Source organism: Otolemur garnettii, unplaced genomic scaffold, assembly GCF_000181295.1.
Source record: "Otolemur garnettii isolate 467f Iridium unplaced genomic scaffold, OtoGar3 scaffold00035, whole genome shotgun sequence".
In the NCBI taxonomy this organism is placed as follows: domain Eukaryota; kingdom Metazoa; phylum Chordata; class Mammalia; order Primates; family Galagidae; genus Otolemur; species Otolemur garnettii.
Window position 1 is genome coordinate 13,245,737 of NW_003852430.1, and position 23,346 is coordinate 13,269,082.

Sequence of the window (23,346 nt, forward strand, 5' to 3'; positions counted from 1 at the left end):
TTTTCATTTTCTTCTGAGCCCAGAACCAACCTACTTTATCCAGTCTCCTCTATAGTTAGGTAAGACCATGAGATCCAATCCAGGACAGTGAACGTGGGTAGAAGTGAAACATGCTATTCTTTAGGCTTGACCCCACCCCCCAACAACACTGGATAAACCTGTATGCCTTCTTCCACGCTCTCTGCTACTTGGCTGTTCATGCCAAGGATGACCTCAGATACCTTTAGTGTCAATTTTAATTATTTTAATATCACTGAACCTCCTTTAGGATACTGATTGAGCCACAATTCAAATAGCAAACCATAAATTCTGACAAATTGAGATTTTTTTTTTAATTAAGGGAGAATATGAACAAAGAACACAAGTAAAGCAAATCCCAGAAATCAACTAGTTCTATCATGTAGTATCGTATTTTATAGCATGTAAATAGCTGAATATTATCACCACGCTACCCAATATGCAAATCCTGATATAGTATTTGCTAAAGGAGAAATACTTAAAACCTTGCATTTTAGCTATTAGAATATAAGTTAGTGTTTTCATGATTTCCTTATCTTCTAAAAAGTGCAATGGCAGAGAGTCTGTTAGAATTAGAAGAAAATGTAATTTGGAAGATGTAGTAGCTGAGGACCCCTTTTCTGAAATGCTTAAGAAGTGTTTTGGATTTGGGATTAGGGACATTCACCATGCACAGTGATTTCCTTCCAGTTAATACAATTTTTACTAAATAGTTACTTATAAATTGCATACTTGGTAACATGTAAAAAGGAAAAAAAGGGTTTGAAATGTATATTTTTCATATTAAATTTTATATCCTCAAAACACTGAAAATGTGAATTATAAAGGCAAAAATACCAAAGCATTTCACAGTTCCTTTGACCTTTCCTTATAGGACTTTTCCTGTCTTCATTATCATTTTGACCTATTTGATTATTATTCACATCCTTTAAACATTATTGAAAAAAGCAACATAATTGTTTAAGCCTCTGATGAATATACAGCATTATATAATGATTATTTATCAGTTCCTCATGTTCACATACCACGTTAATAGTCTAATGCCATGCTGCTGTTTACAACCAAATGCCAAGCTGGTAGATTTTGCTAAACTCAGTTTATACCAGCTTTGTTTCCTTGACCTCCCAACCACATCCAAACTAACCTTATTTTATTTCAGTGCTTGTCATTCTGTTTTGGAGAGATTTGGATCCCCAAACATAGGAACTTAATTAAGTACTCAAAACTGTTTTCCAAGGAATCTTTTGGTCTTATCAATATATATGTACATATTTTGAGACAAGAGTCTTACTCAGTCACCCTTGGCAGGGTGCCATAGTATGGTAGCTCATAACAAACTCAAACCCTTGGGCTCAAGAGAGGCTCTTGCCTCAGCTTCCCAGGTAGCTGGAACGACAGGTGCTGTCACAACATCCAGCTATTTTCAGAGATGGGGTTTCACTTTTGCTCAGGCTGGTCTCGAACTCCAGCAACCTCCCAACCCTTAACTCAGCAATTCTCTCCGCCTTGGCCTCCCAGAGTGCTAGGATTACAGGCATGGGCCACCATGCTTGGCCTTAGGTCTTATGAATGTTAACACGGCCCTTATTTAGAGTCCACTGCCAAAAACAAGATCATCTAAATTCTCCTAACTGGGCTGCGGGTCTCCCTTTCTATAAATCCATCTGCTCCACTACTTTGGAAGTGATCTCACTGTAATACTCTAGTCATTCCTCTAATTAACATCCTTTAACGTTCTCCAGAACTAATAGGCCTATTGTGTTAAATGTTCTGGAAGATCCCTGTAAGGCCACTACAGAAGGCACAGAAGGCAGCTAGCCATGCAGGGCCCTCTGCTACTTCAAACTTCTTCATTTATATTTTGACACATATCAGAACTTCACATAGGATTGTTTTAAGAAGTTGTTTTGCTATCACTTTTCAACAAAAGGCAATATTATTGGTCTTGGGAACAGACTCCAATTAATGTAGTTTTGCAGACAAGGACCTTTGTGACTTCGACCCTATCAACTTGTTAACCTCATCGCGTACCTCTGAATTGTTCACAGTTCTTAGAACACCCTACAATTTTATACTGTGCCAAGCTTTATCCAGCATCTACACTTTAATTCATGCAGTGCCCTCACTAGAATGCCTACCTTCTCACCCTACCTCACTAGTAAATTTCAATGCCCTTCAGGTCTTAGCTTAATTACACTATGTTTGAGAAACCTTCAGAAACTTGCAAATGTGCCCTGCTTACAACTCAATTATAGCACATAACAATGTATATTAACATTACTGGTCTGCATGTTTTTTTTAGCACTCAATCTGCCTAACTCGGCTAAACAGATTTTCTAAACCAGACTAGTCACAACTACAGTACACTAATTGGTATGTAACAACTAGGTCCCAATTCTTTTTCCTCCTACCATTAACTACCTTTGTTAAATTAATAAAATAATTTCTCTGAAAGCATAATATTTGACCAAAAATCTTTTAAGAATAGACAGCTCTTAATTCACAGTTATTTTCTTTCATGGAACCAATAAATTTATAGGAAGAGTTGAGCTGATTCCTAAAGAGCTTAGGGTAAAAGATTTTAAAAAATAAAAATAACTCCTTGGTAACAACTTGTGGTAACATGGGACCACAATTTGACACTTTTTAAAAAAAAAATTAATTGTCTAAAGATAGCAAATAGAAGAAAGTAGCTATCATTTGGTTACTAAGCATTTAGCCTGGTTTTAGACTGCGGTGTCAATCATTATCAGGAAATTTAACTATAATATTTACATTATGATCAGCCTGACATAGACATTATACAAAAAATTACAACTATTAAGGTCTTTAAACAACAATCTTTTGAATTCAACTTCAGATATTTTTGAAGAAAATGTACAAAAAGAGTATCTTTTTCAAAAGAACAAAACTTTTATTGCTTACTACTGCCCTCTAGTGTATTTCTGGACTATCAACAAGGCTAAAGAGTGTACAGTTTAAAATGCTTCTAGGTCACCCATAATGCCTCCAATTTTATTTGTTTTGACTTTCAATAATAAGCACCAACTATTATAAAACCAAGATTTTTAAAAATACTGTATACAAAGTATAATCCTAATAATACTTGCACTGCTCAGTTTAGAACAGCACCTTTCTCTACATCTCTCCCTTATCTATAACAATAGTTTCCAACTCTGAGATTTGGATTGATTACTACTGAGAATCAACACCAAACACTAAGGACTGAAGAACTGTCTTCCACATATTTGTAAAATCTATTATTCAAGGACATATATGTTACAATTAGTGAAACAATATACTCCTTTCAAGTATTCATGGATTTTAAGATGTATATATTTTCTTACATTTAACATTAGTGAAATTTGGCTCCATCTTGAAATTGACGGCATCTTATAATCAATCACTGGCTAGTCACTTCAGTTGAGGCACATGCATTCTTGGTGTAATTGTTGAGTTTAATTTCCACTTACGTCTAATAAGATAGTACTATGAGGTGACATTGAAACAAAAAGAAACTAAGAAGCATAAATAGTGAAGCAAATATTCAGGGGAACAATGAGCATAATTTTGTATTTTCTTGGAAAGCAAGAGTCAAGTGCTTCACAGCTTAAGAAGGGGAAATATTGGGTGGTACCTGTGGTTCAGTGAGTAGGGTGCCAGCCCCATATACTGAGGGTGGCAGGTTCAAATCTGGCCCCAGCCAAACTGCAACAAAAAATAGCCAGGTATTATGGTGGGCGCCTATAGTTCCAGCTACGCGGGAGGCTGGGGCAACAGAATTACCTAAGCCCAAGAGCTGGAGGTTGCTGTGAGCTGTGACGCCATAGAACTCTACTGACGGCAACAGAGTGAAACTCTGTCTCTTAAAAAAAATAAATAAAAAAGAAAGGGAGGTATCCTAAATAGAAGCTAGTTTGCATTTTTATTGTTAGGTATATATATACAAAGGGATTGCCTTTCACAAGGTCAAGACAAGAAGCAACAATTAAGCACCTTAAATTTACAGAATGAGTGTGTTAGCAGCTTCAAAGAAAATCCCAGAGACAAGAGTATAGCACTCAAGAAAAGTTGCATGGATTCTCTTAGCTCCCACATATGAGAAGATTCAACAATTATATAAGAGAGTCAATACTTTATTATAAAACAGGCTTTGTGGTAAATGATTTTGTGTAACTACTGGATAACATAAATACCCCGAGCAGATTTAAGGTAGGCAAAGCTGAGCTATGATGTTCAGTAAGTCAGGTGCATTAAATGCATTTCTGACTGAACATTATCTTCACCTTGTGATGGGTTTATCAGGAAGTAACCCCACAATACATCACACCATTTGGACTGTGTAGTAAAATTTGGACATCAACCAATTCAAAAAGTGATTCAGAATTTTCATGCTCCAAATGTGAAGTTTTAAGAAGGCCTTTCCAACTTATTTCACTCACATTTTCCTTGTTACGTATGGGGAAGAGCGATGTAACTTTTGAAAAGAATTTGTAAGTCCAAGAAATCTCTTTCACTAAATATAAAACAAAAATTATAAATGGGCAGGTGTGGGGCCTCATGCCAGTAATCCTAGTACTTTGTCAGGCCAAGGCAGGAGGATTGCCTGAGGCCAGGAGTTAAAGACCATCCTGAGCAACAAGGGGGACCCCTGTCTCTACAAAAAGAAAAAACAACCAAAAAAACTTATAACTGATTAAGAAAGCACTGCAGGGATTTTTCCTTACCTCCAGACCTAAAGTCATGTTGCATTTTACAATCAGTGGCATATACTCGATGAAATATGGTCAGATGGAAGCCTGAAAAATGTGACTTTTAAAGGGGATATCTGTCTCAAAATTCTATTGAAAACAGTTCATAGGCTCGGCGCCTATAACTCAACCGGCTAAGGCGCCAGCCACGTACACCTAAGGTGGCGGGTTCGAATCCCCAGCCCGGACCCGCCAAACAACAATGACGGCTGCAACCAAAAAATAGCCGGGCGTTGTGGCGGGCGCCCGTGGTCCCAGCTACTTGGGAGGCAGAGGCAGGAGACTCGGTTGAGCCCAGGAGTTGGAGGTTGCTGTGAGCTTTAATGCCACGGCACTCTACCCAGGGGGACAGCTTGAGGCTCTGTCTCCAAAAAAAAAAAATAGAAAGAAAGAAAACAGCTCATAAGGTGCTATGTTCTGACTGTGTCTCATTAAAATTCATATGTTGATGCTTACTCAGCAGTGTGATGGTACTTGTAGGAGGAGCCCTTGTAAGTCAGAAGGGTCGATCCCTTAAGAAAAGCTCAGTGCCTTGTAAGAAGAGACTCCAGAGAGCTTGCTGCCTCTCTCCCTGCTCTCCACTAAGTGAGGACACAGTGAGAACTGCACACCCAGGGGGCCCTCATCAAACACCACCTTGACCTTGTATTTACTAAGCTTCAGAACTGTGAGAAATAAATTGCTGTTTGAGCCACTCTAGTCTATGGAATATTTGTTACGGCAGCCTGATCTAAGACGAGGCATACAACTTTTGGTGGGTACAAGAAGAAAATACGTAATATTTCTACATTGGAATCCTTAATTTTTCACTTAAATCTTCTTTAATCTTTTAGTTTATATTTTAAATTAATGCACATAGAGTAGCATAATAATATGTAAATATGTATTTTTAATTCTAAAGTATCCTAGAAGATACATTGAAAGTTTTACTAACAAGAGTGTATAATAAAAAAATTAGCAATCATTGCTTCTATAGGCACTTCACTGGTCCCATTTTACACAAAGACATCATTATTCAACATTTCTCCACTTGGTGGCACCAAAAAATTAAAATATCTACATAGATATTTGTGCTCATGGTTGAACTTCTTTAAATCTAAAAAGTATCAAATTTCCTTTGAATGTAAGCTTAAAACAATATACAAGCTAATATACTATTTGACATTCTTCTCCTAAAACTAAATGGCAGTAATTTGGCTATTCATTAACATACGGTATAGTAGTTAGAATCTTAGTAAAATTTAAATAATCAACTAGTTTCAAAACTAAGAAATAACATCTACCTAAGAAATCACACTTAACTAACACAAAGTACAAAAACATGTCTGGTCTTAATAATTAATTCGTTATATTAAGGGTTAAAGCACTCTAAGTATTAATTTATCACTCTGGGTCCTTTAATTCAATATCATCTTTTTTTTATTAATATGAACTGTATCTCCTTTCATGCTACATTATAAGAAAAGCCCAATTCTCAAGCTTTTCCATGATTAGTTAGGAGAAAATTCTATATCCCCACTGTAAGTAAATGTAATTGGTTCTGTTAATCGTGTATTATACTCTACAAGATTGACTTGCAATGAAGTTTTACAAAAGTCTGAATATTACTGTACCATGTGTATAGATGGTGAAGCCAGGGATCAGATACTAGGTTTTACACAATGACTCCCAATCATGACTAGGCCTCAGCTATATACACCATGAATATTCCCTCCACCAGGATCTCATCCAACATACCCTCCTTTCTCTATGCACTATAGGTATTAAAACTGACCAACCATGGTCTAGCAGAAAACATCTGCTGAGCTCTGAGTATACTTACAGTGTTACTTAAAGGGCATTATTATCTGTCTGACCACACTACACCAACCCCAGCTAACCATCACTGAATCATGAATGCCTCCTTGACTTAATCCTCTGTGAATAACCCATTCACACTGACCAGAATCTATACAAGAACTTTTAGGAGTTTACTTTTTTACTTTGATTTACTTTCACTGAGAGAAGAATGAGGTTGGAACTATAGTTTAAGCCATCTGAAACTGTGAATATTTACCTTTTTAAGCTAATAGTGACCATTTACTGGGTAGCCAAAAGAATCAAGACTTGGTGGATTATTTAGATACACTCCCACCAATTTATTACTTAAATATTACCCCACTTTAAAGATGATGAAATTTAGATAATAAAGTAGGTCAAAGGACCCACAGACTTAAGATCCACGCTTAAACCCCTCCATCAAGAATTACACTTTTAGTCCTTGTGTGGCTTAAAGAAAACACACACTCCCAGACAGCTGACCGTCAGGGCACTATCACACTGGACCCTCTGGGTTTGCCTCTCTAGTCAGCAACTCTTCCACGTCTTCCCGGTTCTCGGCCTCACCTCGGTCCTATCGCAAGATCCTCTGGTTGTTTTACCAATGTCCTTCAGCCCAGTCCGCCCTCACTTAACGTCATTGGTGGGTTCTTGGAAACTGAATGTAAGCAAAATGTTGTATAATGAAACCAATTTTACCAGAGGCTAACTGATCAAGTTCTTATGGAAATATTTCTGGTCACAAAAACATCATCAAATTTCTAAATAAAAACCCAAAACACTGCTAATATTAACCATTGAAATAAATGTAAGCTGTACTTGCATTTAGGGAAGATTGATAAAAACAAGTGAAATAATTACCCAAGTTTTGGTGAACCAGTGAGTGATGAGGTTTGTAGTAGTGATGGGTTGAATCAAAGAATAAATGCTTGCAGAGTACAAACTATTAGAGGTACTTGGTACACCACACAATTCAAAAACAGTAAGACACACTCTGGGCTAGCTGGGGCTTTCATTCCACATCGCTGACTGTTGTGCGTTTGTATACTGTGTAATTTCCAAATTATTGTACTATAACTTGTATTCATTCATTCATTTTCTAACCTGTTTATTCTAGTTCAGGGTCATGAGCAGCTGGAGCCTATCCTGGAAGCTCAGGGTACAGGCAGAAACCAACACTAATAGGATGCCGTTCCATCATGGGGTGCACTTACACACACACACACTCTCTGATAGGATGCCGTTCCATCACGGGGTGCACTTATACACACACACACTCTCTGATAGGATGCCGTTCCATCACGGGGTACACTTATACACACACACACAGATAGGATGCCATTCCATCACGGTGTGGACTTATACACACACACACAGATAGGATGCCATTCCATCACGGAGTACACTTATACACACACACACAGATAGGATGCCATTCCATCACGGTGTGGACTTATACACACACACACAGATAGGATGCCATTCCATCACGGTGTGGACTTATACACACACACACGGATAGGATGCCATTCCATCACAGGGCGGACTTACACACACAGAGATAGGATGCCATTCCATCATGGTGTGGACTTATATACACACACACACAGTGATAGGATGCCGTTCCATTAGGGGGTGCACTTATACACACACACACAGAGATGGGAATCCATTTCATCACGTGGTATGCACGCACGCATTCACACACAACACACACAGAGTTGTACAAATTTAGAATTGATAATTAATCTAAAGTGCATAACTTTTGGATGCAGGAGGAAAGTGCAGTGTCCAGAGAAAACCCACGTAGACACGGGGAGAACAGGCAGACCACACAGACAGTGGCCTGGTCAGGAATTGCTTTTTTCCTCATCAATATTGTAACAAAACAACATTGAACAAAATGGTATTATTTGAGGACCTGCTGTGTTCTAAACAGGTAAAACTCTTATAAGTATGTTTTAACTAATTCAGTATGGTTATATTTGGTTTAATTGACTGTTGAAATGATAATTTTCAAAGTTTCAATCTGAATATAAAATATTAATTTAAAACATTTATCTGTATAATTGTTCCTGCAGTGCTTTCTTTCAAATCGTTTTAATAACTTCACTCATTTTTTCTACTCGCATGTCTACCCTGATAGCTTATAGAATTCAGAACCATGAGAGGAACAATGTCAACATGTTTTTCAATTAAAACCTTCCAGTAGCTTCTAACCTCAGTCAGAATAAAATACAAAATCCTTAACTACAGCCTTAAAGGCTCCACATGATAGGCCTCCTGCTCTTATCTAAACTTCCACTGCTCTGCTCCTGGCTGACATTTGCCACCGAGGTTTTGCCTCCTCGCTGGGAGGTGAGGTGACACAGCGGACGTGTTCCCAGGGCAGGACCCGGACACTCACCCCGCCTTACTGCTTGCTCTCACCTCATTCAGGGCTCTGTTCAGACTTTAGAGAGGCTATTCCTGCTGGGGAACCTGCAGTATGAGACCAACTGTGGTCTTCTGGATCCTTGAATGTGAATCCCTTGACCGGAATCCAAATTTCACAAAACACATCCCTTTACTAAAAGGAATTGTTCTGTGAAATTTGGGTCCAGTTGCAGGGCAGCCCCTGGGGATCTGGAAGGCCACGTGTGGCCTTGTGGCAGAGGTTCCCCAGCCTCCATGTGCCATATTTTTCTTCAGAGTATCTACTACCACTTGACCACTGAGAGGTAAGTCTCTGTGCATCTTTCATTTCTGCACATTTTGCAAACCAGGAACAGCTGTTCTTTTTATGTTTGTTAATTTTTTTGTTTGTTTTTTGTGGTACTAACTTTTCACAGCATAGTTTGAACAGCAAAGAGCCTTGCCAGATAAGGATACCATCTTCCTTGGAGCAAATGGCAAGCATGCTCATTACCATCCATTCTAAGAGACTCAGCTTTCCTGAGCTCAGCTTTCCTCTTCTCTAATAAGCCTTACGATGTGCTTGACTCACCTGGTTCTCTCCCTGTTGTCCTCTGGGAATTAGAACTTAGGGAACCAACACAAGAAAAATGCTGACACTATGGCTCTCGCTATTGCTCTGAGTAAAAAGTTCTTTGTCTTTGACATAGAAGTCTCGATCTTTAGCCACCATTCATAAAACTCACAGACTGAAAGCAGGGTAAAAGTTTAGGCCCTTCCTGGTTCTTGACACTGACTTTAAATAGTCTGTTTGCATTTGTTTCCCTTAACTAAACTTTAAGCTACGGCTATGTTCTCATTTCCCTGTAGTTCTCAAATCACTTTTATAAACAGTATGATCTGACCTTCAAAAATCCCTTGAGGCATTTTTCATTTCTATTTAATAGGGAAGACACAGATCCAAGACGGTTAAAAGATAAATCCAAGATTAACATAACAAATCAGAGAATAGCAATTAGAATCCAGACCTGGCATCTCATTTGCTAACTTGTAAATGCTTCTTAAAAGACAAATAAGTAATGTTTTGTAGACATATTCTGTGAGATAGAAAGATAATCACCCACTGATATTATATGCTAAATTCTTTATATGGTAATACATTAAAACACAAAAATCACAATGAGTAATAAAACTGACTACCCAAATAAGCACTTGTAAGACACATGTATTAAAATGCATGTGTTTTAGGATTCTTTTATTATACGTTATGACACATGAGTGATCATGTAACAAACCAGATTCTGCTACTACACTAATAGCCCATTTCTCATACATATAAAGGGAGCGATATTGAATAAACATCCAAAAATGTTTCCTTTATAACCAGTATTTTCCATCTTTGTGAGTATTAAGAGTGCTTCAAACATAAACTTCATTTATCTAAGAGGCTGCAGATAACTGTAATGCTTCTTACACGATGCCTGGGTGCAGATAAGAAGCACGCACAGCTTTTCCTTCTCTAATTTGAGCAGGACTCAAATAGCAATCTGTACCCAACTTCGTTAGCGTATAATTCACACCTTACAACAAGTAGGAGACTAAAAACCTTAGATCCTATATACTAGAGAAGTAGTAAACTATATAAATTATCGATTTAAAAGCCCTATATCCCCAAGTAGAATTAATCTACTGAATCTGTAACAGATACTGGTCTACGGTTCAGAGTTCCAGTGTACTTACAAATCACTAAATGTATTACAACATGGTAATATAACCACTTCCAAACTTCACGTTATAAAATTTGTTTCTGATTTCCAAAATATAGACAAAATGATTGTGACTAAGTAGCTTAAACTTTTCTCTCTTAAGCAAAGAAATGTGAATAAAAATTAAATTAAAATTGTAAAAAGGAAAACACAATTAAGTTCAACAGTTTGCCAAGGTTAAAAAATTACTTTCTAAGGCAGTTCTTTAATTTAACTCATTATCACCACCATACTTACTGTGTAAGTTATAGCTGCCAACATTCCAATTAAGGTCAGAGAACTAATAGAAAAAGACAGTGCAGCTAAACCATCTGTAAAGAAAAAAAAGCTTTTAAAAAAGTACATATATGCTACTCAATATTTATACTCAACAAATCAATAGAAAAGATAAAAAATTAGTCTTCTTAGACATTCACAACATATAAAAATTAATAAGTATTACCAAGTCCTTGAAGTGCTAACTCCAAATAGAGAACAGGGTATGTAAAGCTCTTCACAAATGATTTGCAAAAGGTCTCTCAGACTAGCTAATATTTCTTCCTTTACCTCTTAAAATTAAGAGGAAAATTACTAATGATTGGTCCTAAAAAGAAATCAAAAAAATATTAGATGCTCAAAAGGTAATAAAAAGATTTCCTGGACTTTCTCAGTGACAGTCTCTGAGAAATAACATTATGTAGGAAAATGGTTGACCTTGAGTGTTCACCCTTCTTCTCTCAATCTTGATACTTACAGTTTCTTTGTTCTTAATTTTTAATAAGTTTTTCATAAATAGTCTAAAACTAGAATCTTAATTAAAGAGTTTACTTCACTCTTTAATTGAAAGGACTAATTTGCTTACTTGGCAAAAAAACGAAAAGCAAACACCATAGAAAACAGATTCAAGGAACACCATGTCAACAGGGGACATCATGCCAACAGGGGACACCACATCCACAGGGGACACCATGTCAACAGGGGACACCCTGCCAACAAGGGGACATCACATCAACAGGGACACCATGTCAACAAGGGGACACCACATTAACCAGGGGTCACCACATCAACAAGGGACACCATATCAACAGGGGACACCACATCAACAGGGACACTATGTCAACAGGGACACCACACCAACAAGGGAACACATCAACAGGGAACACCACGCCATCAAGGGGATACCACACCAATAGGGGACACCACATCAACAGGGACACCATGTCAACCAGGGAACACCACGTCAACAAGGGGACACCACGTCAACCAGGGAACACCACGTCAACAAGGGGACACCATGTCAACATGGGATACCACATCAAGAAGGGGACACCATGTCAACAGGGGGCACCATGTCAACAGGGGCACCATGTCAACAGGGGCACCACGTCAAACAGGGGCACCATGTCAACAGGAGGCACCATGTCAACAGGGACATCATATCAACAGGGGATAGCAGTCAACAGGGACACCACGTCAACAGGGACATCATGTCAACAGGGATAACACATCAATAGGGGACACCACATCAACGGGGACACCACGTCAATAGGGGACACCACATCAACAGGGACACCACGTCAATAGGGACACATCAACAGGGGACACTACACCAACAGGGGACACCACATCAATAGGGACACCACACCAACAGGGGACACCACATCAATAGGGGACACCACATCAATAGGGACACCACACCAACAGGGGACACCACATCAACAGGGACATGTCAACAGGGGACACCACATCAATAGGGACACCACATCAACAGGGGATACCACACCAACAGGGGACACCACGTCAATAGGGACACCACGTCAACAGGGGATACCACACCAACAGGGGACACCACATCAATAGGGACACCACATCAACAGGGACACCACATCAACAGGGGACACCACATCAACAGGGACACGTCAACAGGGGACACCATGTCAACAGGGGACACCAAGCCAACAAGGAGACACCACGTCAACAGGGGACACCAAGCCAACAAGGGGACACCACGTCAACAGGGGATACCATGCCAACAAGGGGACATCACATCAACAGGGACACCACATCAACCAGGAGACATCATGTCACAGGGAACACCACATCAACCAGGGGACACCATGTCAATAGGGACACCACATCAACAAGGGGACACCATGTCAATAGGGACACCACATCAACAAGGGGACACCACATCAACCAGGGGACACCATGTCAACAGGGACACACCAACAAGGGGACACATCAAAAGGGGACACCACGTCAACAAGGGGACACCACGTCAACAGGGGACACCATGTCAGCAAGGGGACAGGACGTCAACAAGGAGACACCATGTCAACAGGGGAACCACACCAACAGGGGATACCACATCGACAAGGGGACACCAAGTTAACAGGGGACACCACATCAACAGGGACACGTCAACAGGGGACACCACATCAACAGGGACACGTCAACAGGGGACACCACATCAACAGAGACACGTCAACAGGGGACACCACATCAACAGGGACACATCAACAGGGGACACCAGGCCAACAGGGGACACCACCTCAACAGGGACACTATGTCGATAGAGGACACCATGTCAACAGGTTGGATTCAGAAAATTATTTAAAGAGAAGCCAATGAGCAAGGGGCAAGGGTAACACTTTCACATAAATACATCAGACTACGTAATTAAATACTGTGAAAATTTGCATATTGTTAAGTAGGAGTAATAATTTTTCCAGTTTTCATACAGGTCCTGTTGGGCTTGTATTGATCTCGTGCAGGTCCTACTGCATCAAATACAAAGTTTTGATTAATTTAATGAATTAACATTAATCTTTCATAAATACTAATAAAAGTACAATGATCTTAAAACTGAAATCTGTTTTATATGACACATAAAGTATATTATTAACAAAGTCACTACTATGTAATGAAAATTTTTATGCCTTAATTTTTTAAAAATGTATTTTATCAAATCAAAGACTTTTTAATACTGTTATCTTCTCGATCTTACCAGAAGCATCAACAGAAGGTTTTTATACAACTAGGACAGATCTGGTATCTGATAGCAATTTTAAGGTACTATTACTTTAAAAATATATCCTAACAACAGAGATTAAAAACACATCAAAAATTATGTGTCTTAGAATTGATAAAATGGATATTATGCTAATGTATCTGGAAAAAAGAAAAGTTAATACTACCAATAGTCATAATTATCTGAGCCAAATCATGCATAATTGATCATTATGAATTAATCACATTTGGGTAAAGATGAATAAATATGCTGAAACACTTGAAGATAAATTCTCTTGACATGGTAGGGTCTATGATCTGGGTACATACATCTTTACAATAAACAGACTGTACTGATAAACAACTTACAGCATATTCATAAAATGCATTATTCTATGCAAAAAAAAAAAGGAGCTAAGTACTTATACACATGAATTTTAAAACACTAGTAGTCTCAGTGCCTGTAGCACAGTGGTTAAAGCACAAATCACATGCTTTGGGGGTGGCAGTTTCCAACCCATCCCAGGCCTGCTAAACAACAACAACTGCAACCAAAAAATAGCCAGGTGTTATGGCAGGGGCCTGTAGTCTCAGGTACTTGGGAGGCTGAGGCAAGAAAATCACTTAAGCCCAAGAGTTTGAGGTTGCTGTGAGCTGTGATGCCACAGCACTATACTGAGGGCGACACAGCCTCTGTCTAAAAAAAAAAAAAAAATTAGTGAAAGAAGCCAGACATACAAAAATAAAAATCATAATATTTGATATTAAAAATAAAGCAAAATTAATACATACTGACAAAAAGTCTAACGGTAGTGCCTCTCATGGGAGATGATATCAATTGAACAGGCAAATTGAGAAAACCTCTGGAGTGATGGATGCGTTCTACGCCTTGAATGCAATCAATTATACTGACTGTACACATGTGTGCATAAGCTCTACATAGTTCACTACATACAAACTATATATTTTTAAAAGGTTAAATATCCTTGATGCCTGAAAAATGTAGGAAGGTAGGCTGATAGACAAGACTAGAAATGAATAGTAATTGGGTGACTGTTTTGGACCTAAAAGGCCAGCAGATCCAGAGTAATATGCAGAATGTCTTCTAGAAGATGGTGTTTAAGATTTGAGACAAAAAAAGACTAAGGAGAACCAGATTACAGAAATCAAAATAATTGATCAAAATTAATTAATTTGATTAATTTGATTAATTTGATTAATGATTAATCATTAATCAAAATACCTATCTAATCACTGATTCAAGTTATACAAATACTCAAAGTTTAACTTATAAAGTTTCAAACAAAAGGTAAGTCACTCAAAATACCTGAAGGAGTTAATTAGAAGAAAAGAAGCGATTTATTTCTCAGCAATAGAATCGAGATGCATAAATTTTGACAATTCAGTATTAGTAGATGCCAGGACTACTATCCTCATTCTTGCTGGTATCAGCAAGATATTAATGGGCCACAATTTACAAGATGAAATCTTAAGTGAAGCAAGAAAATTAAGAACATGTACGGCAGACGCTATGATGTAATTTGATCGTCATTTAATATTGGGTCTGGGTAAAAAGAAATGCTAATTAAAGAATGTACAGTACATATTAGGATAAATACCAAAGCAATAAAATTTCTTGACGTGTTTATAAAAATGAGTATTCTGGGTTTCTTTGAAAATTAAGTTGCTATTTCCAAATGCACGAGAAGTTCTGAGTAACAGGATACACATTCTTATTTAATGTTGCTTTCTAATGTCAACTGTCTTAACCTAACCCCCTGAATCTGCTTTTTTCCCCTAAAAACCAAGGTCACATGGACCAATTTAAAGAAAATTTCTGGAAAAGCAACAGGAAAAGGTTTTGGTGAGGTAAAATTATAATAAAAAATTATTTAATTCATATGAAAACTTCTGTAATGTATATTCTGAATATAGATTACCTAATCTCAAAAAAAATAGTATGCTCTCTTACTAATTAAAAACCAACATACCCAGTACATTTCTTTAATACAATAGGTGCCAAAGAACTGTATACATATTTTAAGCAAGGAAAAAACGGTATTAAAATTGTAATAAAATACAGCAACATCTGTTATCTTGTACACTGCATTTTGTATTTTGTATTTCTTGTATACAAGAAATACATTTTGTATTTTGTATTTCTTGTAATTGCAGAAGTCAAATGTGACTTGAGGATTACAATTGTAATATAGCTTTTTCCTTTCTTAAAGTGTGTATACATTTTCGGCACCCTCTACCTTCGGCACCTTTCGGCACTCAGGGTAAAATTATTCTATATTACCCTGAGTGACTTAAAGGTCACGTAGAAACTGTAACACCTTCACTGCTGAATACTTTGAAGGTTAAATTTTCTTTTAAACATGGTAATTTTATAAAGCAATCAAGAAACTAGCTATGTCATAGCAAGATAATTGAAGTGAACCTTAGCAACACAGTGGGCCTGACTTGCCTAACAGGTTAAAGAAACTGCGGGGCAGAATTCTTCACAAAGGAAAATCAGCCTACTTTTCAAAGGTCCCATGCATGAGGAAATATGAATTACTCTTAGTATTTAAAAGAATACTTACGACTACTTCCAAGTTCTTCAAATAGGAACTTCACTTTTTCCCACTCTGTAGAATTTCTGTCACTGGGAACACTCAAGGGAACAAAAGCACTACAAAGCAGAAAAGGACTCTATGTGATGGCTTTAAAGGTGAAAGGTTAAAATAAAAGATCATGGCCTAAAACAAAGTTTTAGTAACTTTTTAAAACCAAGATTTCTATGTTTTACCAAATACCATCTGTAACACAATTAAAATCGAAACCTACATTACAGCCACGTAAAAACCCCATTCATATGCAGAATATTCAATATTCTGAACCTCCATCATTTCAGTTTTAGGTAATCAGAGATATTGTACAGGGACAGAGACGATTAATGAACCTTTGCTCTTGATGACATGTTCATGTTCAAAACCATGAACAGAGTTATCCAGCAGTTTAAATAGTCAACAAGAGTAACACCAGAGGAACCTTATATAACCACACACACACACACACACACACACAAAATCAACAAACAAAGATATTAATAGCTATCCAAACTTTACCAGCATGACTTGGGGGAAATATTAATTTCAAAGAGCTCTATCAGAGAGTAACATCGGAACACTTTTAGGCATAAACTAAAGCACAAACTCAAAGCAGTTTCCTCCGCTACTTTACCTCCAGCATTTTATAATTTAAGAAACAGACCTTATTGCAGCCCAATTCATAATTGCCAGATCATGGAAGAAGCCCAAGTGCCCATCAATCCACAAATGGACCAATAAACTGTAGTATATGTACACCATGGAATACTATGCAGCCCTAAAGAAAAACGAAGACTTTACCTCCTTCATGTTTACATGGATGGAACTGGAAAATGTTCTTCTTAGCAAAGTATCACAGGAATGGAAGAAAAAGTATCCAATGTACATAGCCCTTTTATGAAACTAATTTATAGCTCTCAAATGAAAGATACAACTTAATTCTAGCTCAAGAATATGGGAAGGGGGTGAGGAAGGGGAGGGGAGAAGGGTGGCTGGGTGGTGGGAGGGTGACCGGAAAGATCACCTATATATCTGTCTAACAAGGGTACAGTGAACTTTTCTAGAACTAGAATATAAATGTTTTGACACAATGACAAAGCAAATGACATAAAATCTATGTGAACCAGCTTGATGAAAGTATTTCAAATTGTATATGAAAACACTACACTGTACCCCATGCATGCATAAATGTATACAGCTATCAATTAATAAAAAAAAAGAAACAGACCTAAAATGCCTTCCCACTAATTAAGAAAACACTCATCAGCAGAACTCAGATGGCTACAACTATGTATGTCTATAAATCCTGAGCAATAATATTGAAAACATTTAACAACCAATATGGCAAAGACACTAATCACAACACACAGCCTGGCCTTAGTTCTGGAGGACCCTGATGAACCGGGCTTTCCTCTTTCAACAGGACTGATGCAGGATAACTTTAGAAGGCCAAGCAGCAGCTGACTGGAGTGGAAGCACATCAGCCTTTTAACCACAAGAAGGAGAAAACCACTGCTCACTGACCACAGATCAGCCCAGCAGATAAGTATCAGTAAAGAAAAAGGAATAATTAGAAAAGGCAATGAAGTCAAAATGAGGCAGGGAGATCAAATTTGTTGAGAGAGGCAGCATTTAATTAGATTGTCAGGCAGCTACTAAATGGTGATAATACTGAAGTAATCAAGACTTAGAACACAATAGGGTTTGTATGGTAGAAAGGTACAGATACATTATCTTGTCATTCTCAAGAAAAAAGAAAAAAAAAAAAAATGACTACCGGGCAGTTCAGCTTCCAAAGACACAAAGTACTACATCAAAATAAGAACTAGAGCCTAGTGAGATTATCATTTTTCCTCATACCCTTGAAAATAATAAAACTGAAAAATTGCTTAGTAAAAATATTTTATAACCAAACTGATTCACTGAAATAGCTTAATACAGGTTATCTCTAAAAGAAGAGACAAAGGAAGACCTAATGAATTCCAGTAGATATGAAATTAAAATGATGAATTCAGCAGAACTGAACGTAAGATTTTCACTTGCTACACTCTGTCACCAAGTCATACTTACCTTCCAAACGGCTTCTGTTTCCGCCTCTCTGCTCTCCCTGCACCTACTCCAGTTCTGACCCTCACCTTTTATCGGAACTTACACACGGTGCCCAGCTGATCCTCCTACTGAACATTTATACACCACTTCTTCAACCCAGCCCCCCAATTCCCCTGTCAAGAGTGCCGTCAAGCCGTATATACTTATTTTCATGCATTCATGCAAATAAGTACACCTCTTTACTGTATTTTGATTGCTCAACAGGATAAAACTCAAAATTTCTAAAAATTTCTGGAACATTGCACGTGATCTAGAGTCTGTCTACCTAGCTCCAGAGTTCATCTACTTGGCTGATGTCACATCCAGTCTAATCAATCACTTGGCCACATAAACCCTTGAAACATCATGGTATACATTTTTTTTTTTTTTGGACAGGAAGGGAAGGTATAAATCACATCATGCTTTCTTATGTCATTCTTGAAACACTCCATGCTAACTTCAGCCTCCTGGTTAATACACCTTACAGATCGAACAATGTCCCCTAAAATTCATATGGTGAAGCCCTAACCCCCAATGTGATGTACTTGGATACAGGTCCTTTAGGGAGGGAACTGAGGTTACATGAAGTCATAGAGGCACAGCCCTAGTCCCAGACACTGGGGTCCCATATGAAGAAGAATTACAAAGGAGTCTTCACATGCATGGGCTCGTCTCCACCCTCCCCTCTCCCTTTTCCCTCTCCCTGTGCACGCACATGAGGACAGTAAGAAGGTGGCCATCTACAAGCCAGCAAAAGTCTTCCCCAGAGGACAAATTTGCCAGCACCCTACTCATAGAATTCTAGCCTCCAAAACTGTGAGAAAATAAATACCTGTCTGGCTCGGCGCCCATAGCACAGTGGTTACGGCGTCAGCCACACACACTGAGGCTGGTGGGTTCAATCCAACCCGGGCCTGCTAAACAACAATGACAACTGCAACAAAAAAACAGCCAGGAGTTGTGGTGGGCACCTGTAGTCCTAGCTACTTGGGAGGCTGAGGCAAGAGAATTGCTTAAGTCCAAGAGTTGGAGATTGCTGTGTGCTGTGATGCCACAGCACTCTACCGAGGGCGACATAGTCAGACTCTGTCTCAAGAAAAATAAAATAAAATAAAACAAAATAAAATAAATATCTGCCATGTAAGCCACCCAATGGACAATACTTTGTTATAGCAGCCCCAAAAGACTAACACATTTTACATGCTATTCGTATTTTTTCTTTATCAAGTTAGATGACCAATTTCTGTTCTCTCAAATCTTGGTTCAAATATGAGCTCCTCTTAGGTGCCCCAGTTCTGAAAGAACTTGTTCCTCCACTACTAATTTTCAATTCCTTTTTCTTTTATTCTGGCTACTGCAGACATTTATAGTTTTATCAACGGTTCTTAGTCATGTTCAAAATCAAGGGTTGGTGAAGTACTGGCTGCCTCTGTTCATGATGAATACAGTTTTCCTGGAGCATGGGCATGTTGTCTATGTATTGTCTCTGATTACTTCAAAGCTACTAAAGGCTAGCTGAGCTATAGAGATCATATGGACCCTAAGCCTAAAATATTTACAATCTAATCTTTAAGAAAAGTATATGCTGATTCCTAGTCTAGATATTTAAGTTCACAGACAAGAGACCTCCACATTAACAAAGAAAACTAACATTAGTACATTTGGCTTTCTTTAAAAAGCCAAAACAGACTTTAAAAAATATATTTAGCAGCAAAAATAAATAGCAAAACTATAAAAAATATTATTTCAAAAATTACTTTTTCATGACACTCTTTCGAGGCAGGCAAAGGTAACTAGACATTACCTATAAAGTATCTGCATCTTAGACGCCTGAAACTACCAAAGTTACTATACAATTTTATTCCCATGACAAATTACATGTAATGAACATAAGTTTTTCCTTGTTGAAAGTTATTTACTGAAATTTGGGAGGCTAAATTATAAACAGAAACTTTTAAAAACTTATTAGCAACTGAAGGACTTCTTAACATAAAAAAAGATGAAAGAATCGAGACCCATATGAACAAGGATAAATGTCTTCCATTAAGAACGAATTTTAGATGCATAAACAAATACACAAAACTTCACTGATACTACTATAAAAAAATCTAAGAAAAATTAAGGAAGGAACTCCTTGGCAAGGATTCAAAGACTGATGGGTCAAATCTGAAAAGAGACAGGGATGAGGAGAGAGAAGGCAAGGGCGCTCTGCATGGGGTCAAGCACATCAACTTGGAGGAACAGACAGAACCACCATGGCGACTGCTCAGTGGAGACATAAAAGGTGGCTTGTTATTTTTTTCACATTTTGCATTTTCCTTTCCTAGGGTTTTGTAGATATGGCTTATTATTATTATTATTCAAATAATTCTATTTCCATTGTTGAAGTAAAGAAATTAAGACTTACCCAACTAAGAGAAGAAGTGTACAGATCACAGCGAATCCCAGAGTGTACTTGAGTGCCGTTTTAATTTGCTTGATACCAAGGGGAAAAGAGTGTACCATTTAGCAAACCCTTTGAAATACTAAATACTAAATACAAAATACTACTCTCGCAACAGTATAACAGTATTTTCACACCAAATGCACACTTAACATCAACAGCGTAAAGTTTCGCTTGTTGAAAAAAATCCTTAAAATCCAAAGAAAAATTAATGGTATGCCACACCTTAAGTATCTCTGCGAAATACATGAGATTTTCAAATCTTTTCAGTGGTTAAGCCCTTATGAAAGCATACACCTAAAGGATAATCTCCAGTGGACATCTTTAGTAAAATTATCAGAATATTTAATAAAATATTCCTTTAGAGAACAGTGAAAAATCTACGATGCCCCTAATCCAATTCATAATAAACGCTAATATACACGTCTGTGTATATATACATATGTAGATGTGTGTATGTATGATACATTTGTACACACAAACATATATACACATAGAGTAGACTTCTATACTTTAATATATGACATATATTATGCCAGGTACTGTTCTCAGGACTTTACAGAGGGTAGCTCACTTCATTCTCTCAACATCCCTAAGAGAAGTACTCCCCTAATAATAGAGTACTTCAGAGACAAGAAAGCTGAGATGCAGAGAGGCTAAATAATTTGCCCAAATAACACAGGTCCAGAAGAGGATGAACAAGGACTCGAAACCAGGAATTTGGGGCATTAAAGGCTCTGCTTTGCTTGGTGCCATAACGCAATCCACAAGATTTAAAAGAAAAAAACCCTAGGTATTCGGAACATGAATGTAAAAATTAATAACATTTTCATTTTAAGTCAGTCAGAAATAACATTTCTTCTCTCATATTAATGAAGTCCCTGAAAGTCACCTTTTAAAATGTAAATTCGTGTTTCATATACTAAGTTCTTATTCTCAATGAATATAAGAGTCTTTAGGGAAAAAAATCTAAGGAAAAAGTAAAGACTAAAGAGGATCGCAAGATCAACCAAAGGCTGGGAGAAGATGTGCCTTAGAAGAACGGACTAGGGACCACATACATCTCATTGAGGTTTATTAAATTGGGAACCACCTCCCTTACCTTACATACCTTCACTGCCCAATATGTAGTATCGAAAAGTAATGATTTTGACTTTGTTTGCAATTGCTTAAACATCTTATTATTTTTCCTCTAACATACTACACTGATTATCACTCTAGGAATCCTTTAAAATACCGTTAATTTACTTCCTCCTGTTCTTAATGCAAATGCGCTTAAGATTTTATGCATGATTAAGCATAACACTGGCTCTTTTGAATTAATACATGTACTTTTGTATTTCAGTACAAAACATAAAAAAGTAGAAAACAAATTCCTGTAACTCAAAAAGAGACATATATTCTTATTATACTTCTTCCCCTTAAAAAAAAAGCATTCGATTTTGACAATTTCTTAATTTACCTATTAATTATTGTATTATTAATCGATTTTCAGATTCTAAAATCCATGCAATAGAGAAATAGCCCCAACTTGGTTATACAGTATTAACATATGTTTAAGGTACCTCTGAATTATATTTACCAACATTTAAGAATTTTATAATATTTAAGGGATATTGTCTGTCATTTTGGATATGCATGGAGGTTATATTTCTCAGGTTTTTGTATTAATGTTATCCTGGATTCCTGGAAACAACTTGTAAGGGTTCCTTCCTTTCTGTGCCCTGGACAGAATGTAGCAAACTATATTCTGTGTGCCACAGAATTACAAAATGTTCATTAAGTATTGTTGCTGAATATTTAAACACTATAATGCCAGACTTGAGGAAAGACAGACAGACACCATATAGCTTGTAAAGCCTAAATTATTTACTACCTGGCCTTCTACAGAAAAAATTCTGTACCCCTGTTCTAGAAGAGTTTTGTTGAAAACGATAGTCACAAATCATATGTGGCTACCAAGCACTTGAAATGTGGCTAGTTTAAACTGCTGTAAGTGTAAAAAAAAATCTGAATTTCAAAGACTTAGAATGATAAAAAATAAATTTCTCACTAATAATGTCTAACCATATTTGGAATAAAATTTGGAATATATTACTTAATCTTAACAGTTTCTTTTGACTTATTTTAATGTGATTACTAGAAAATTAAGAATTTCATATGTGGCTAACATCGTATTTCTCTTTTATTTCTGATTACTATAAGGTACAAATGTTTAGGTTACACTGTTCTCATTTCTAAGGTAAAGTTCAACTTGTAGTTGAGCCCTTCACCCAGGCGGTGGGCCGAACACCATTACACTGTGCACATTAGAGGACAACCTGCCAATCCCCTCCCTCCTCCCCCCCTCTTCTGCCCTCCCCCTCCCTCCTTCCCTTCCCCTCCCTCCTTCCGTTCCCCTCCTCTTCTTCCCTTCCCCTCCTCTCCTTCCCTTCCCCTCCTCTCCTTCCCTTCCTCTCCCTCCTTCCCTCCCCCTCCCTCCTTCC

General features: G+C 37.6%; 1 protein-coding gene across 1 annotated transcript in view; it reads right to left on the reverse strand.

Moving 5' to 3' along the window:
* The window catches only part of LMBRD1 (LMBR1 domain containing 1), a 118,509-nt gene that overhangs the window by 41,886 nt on the left and 53,277 nt on the right, over nucleotides 1–23,346 (reverse strand). The window contains exons 5-7 of the mRNA XM_003789675.2: nucleotides 20,825–20,892; nucleotides 16,324–16,412; nucleotides 10,985–11,058 (exon numbers count right to left, since the gene is read on the reverse strand). Of these exons, the coding sequence (XP_003789723.1) occupies nucleotides 10,985–11,058; nucleotides 16,324–16,412; nucleotides 20,825–20,892 (231 nt within the window). The remainder of the gene's footprint in view (nucleotides 1–10,984; nucleotides 11,059–16,323; nucleotides 16,413–20,824; nucleotides 20,893–23,346) is intronic.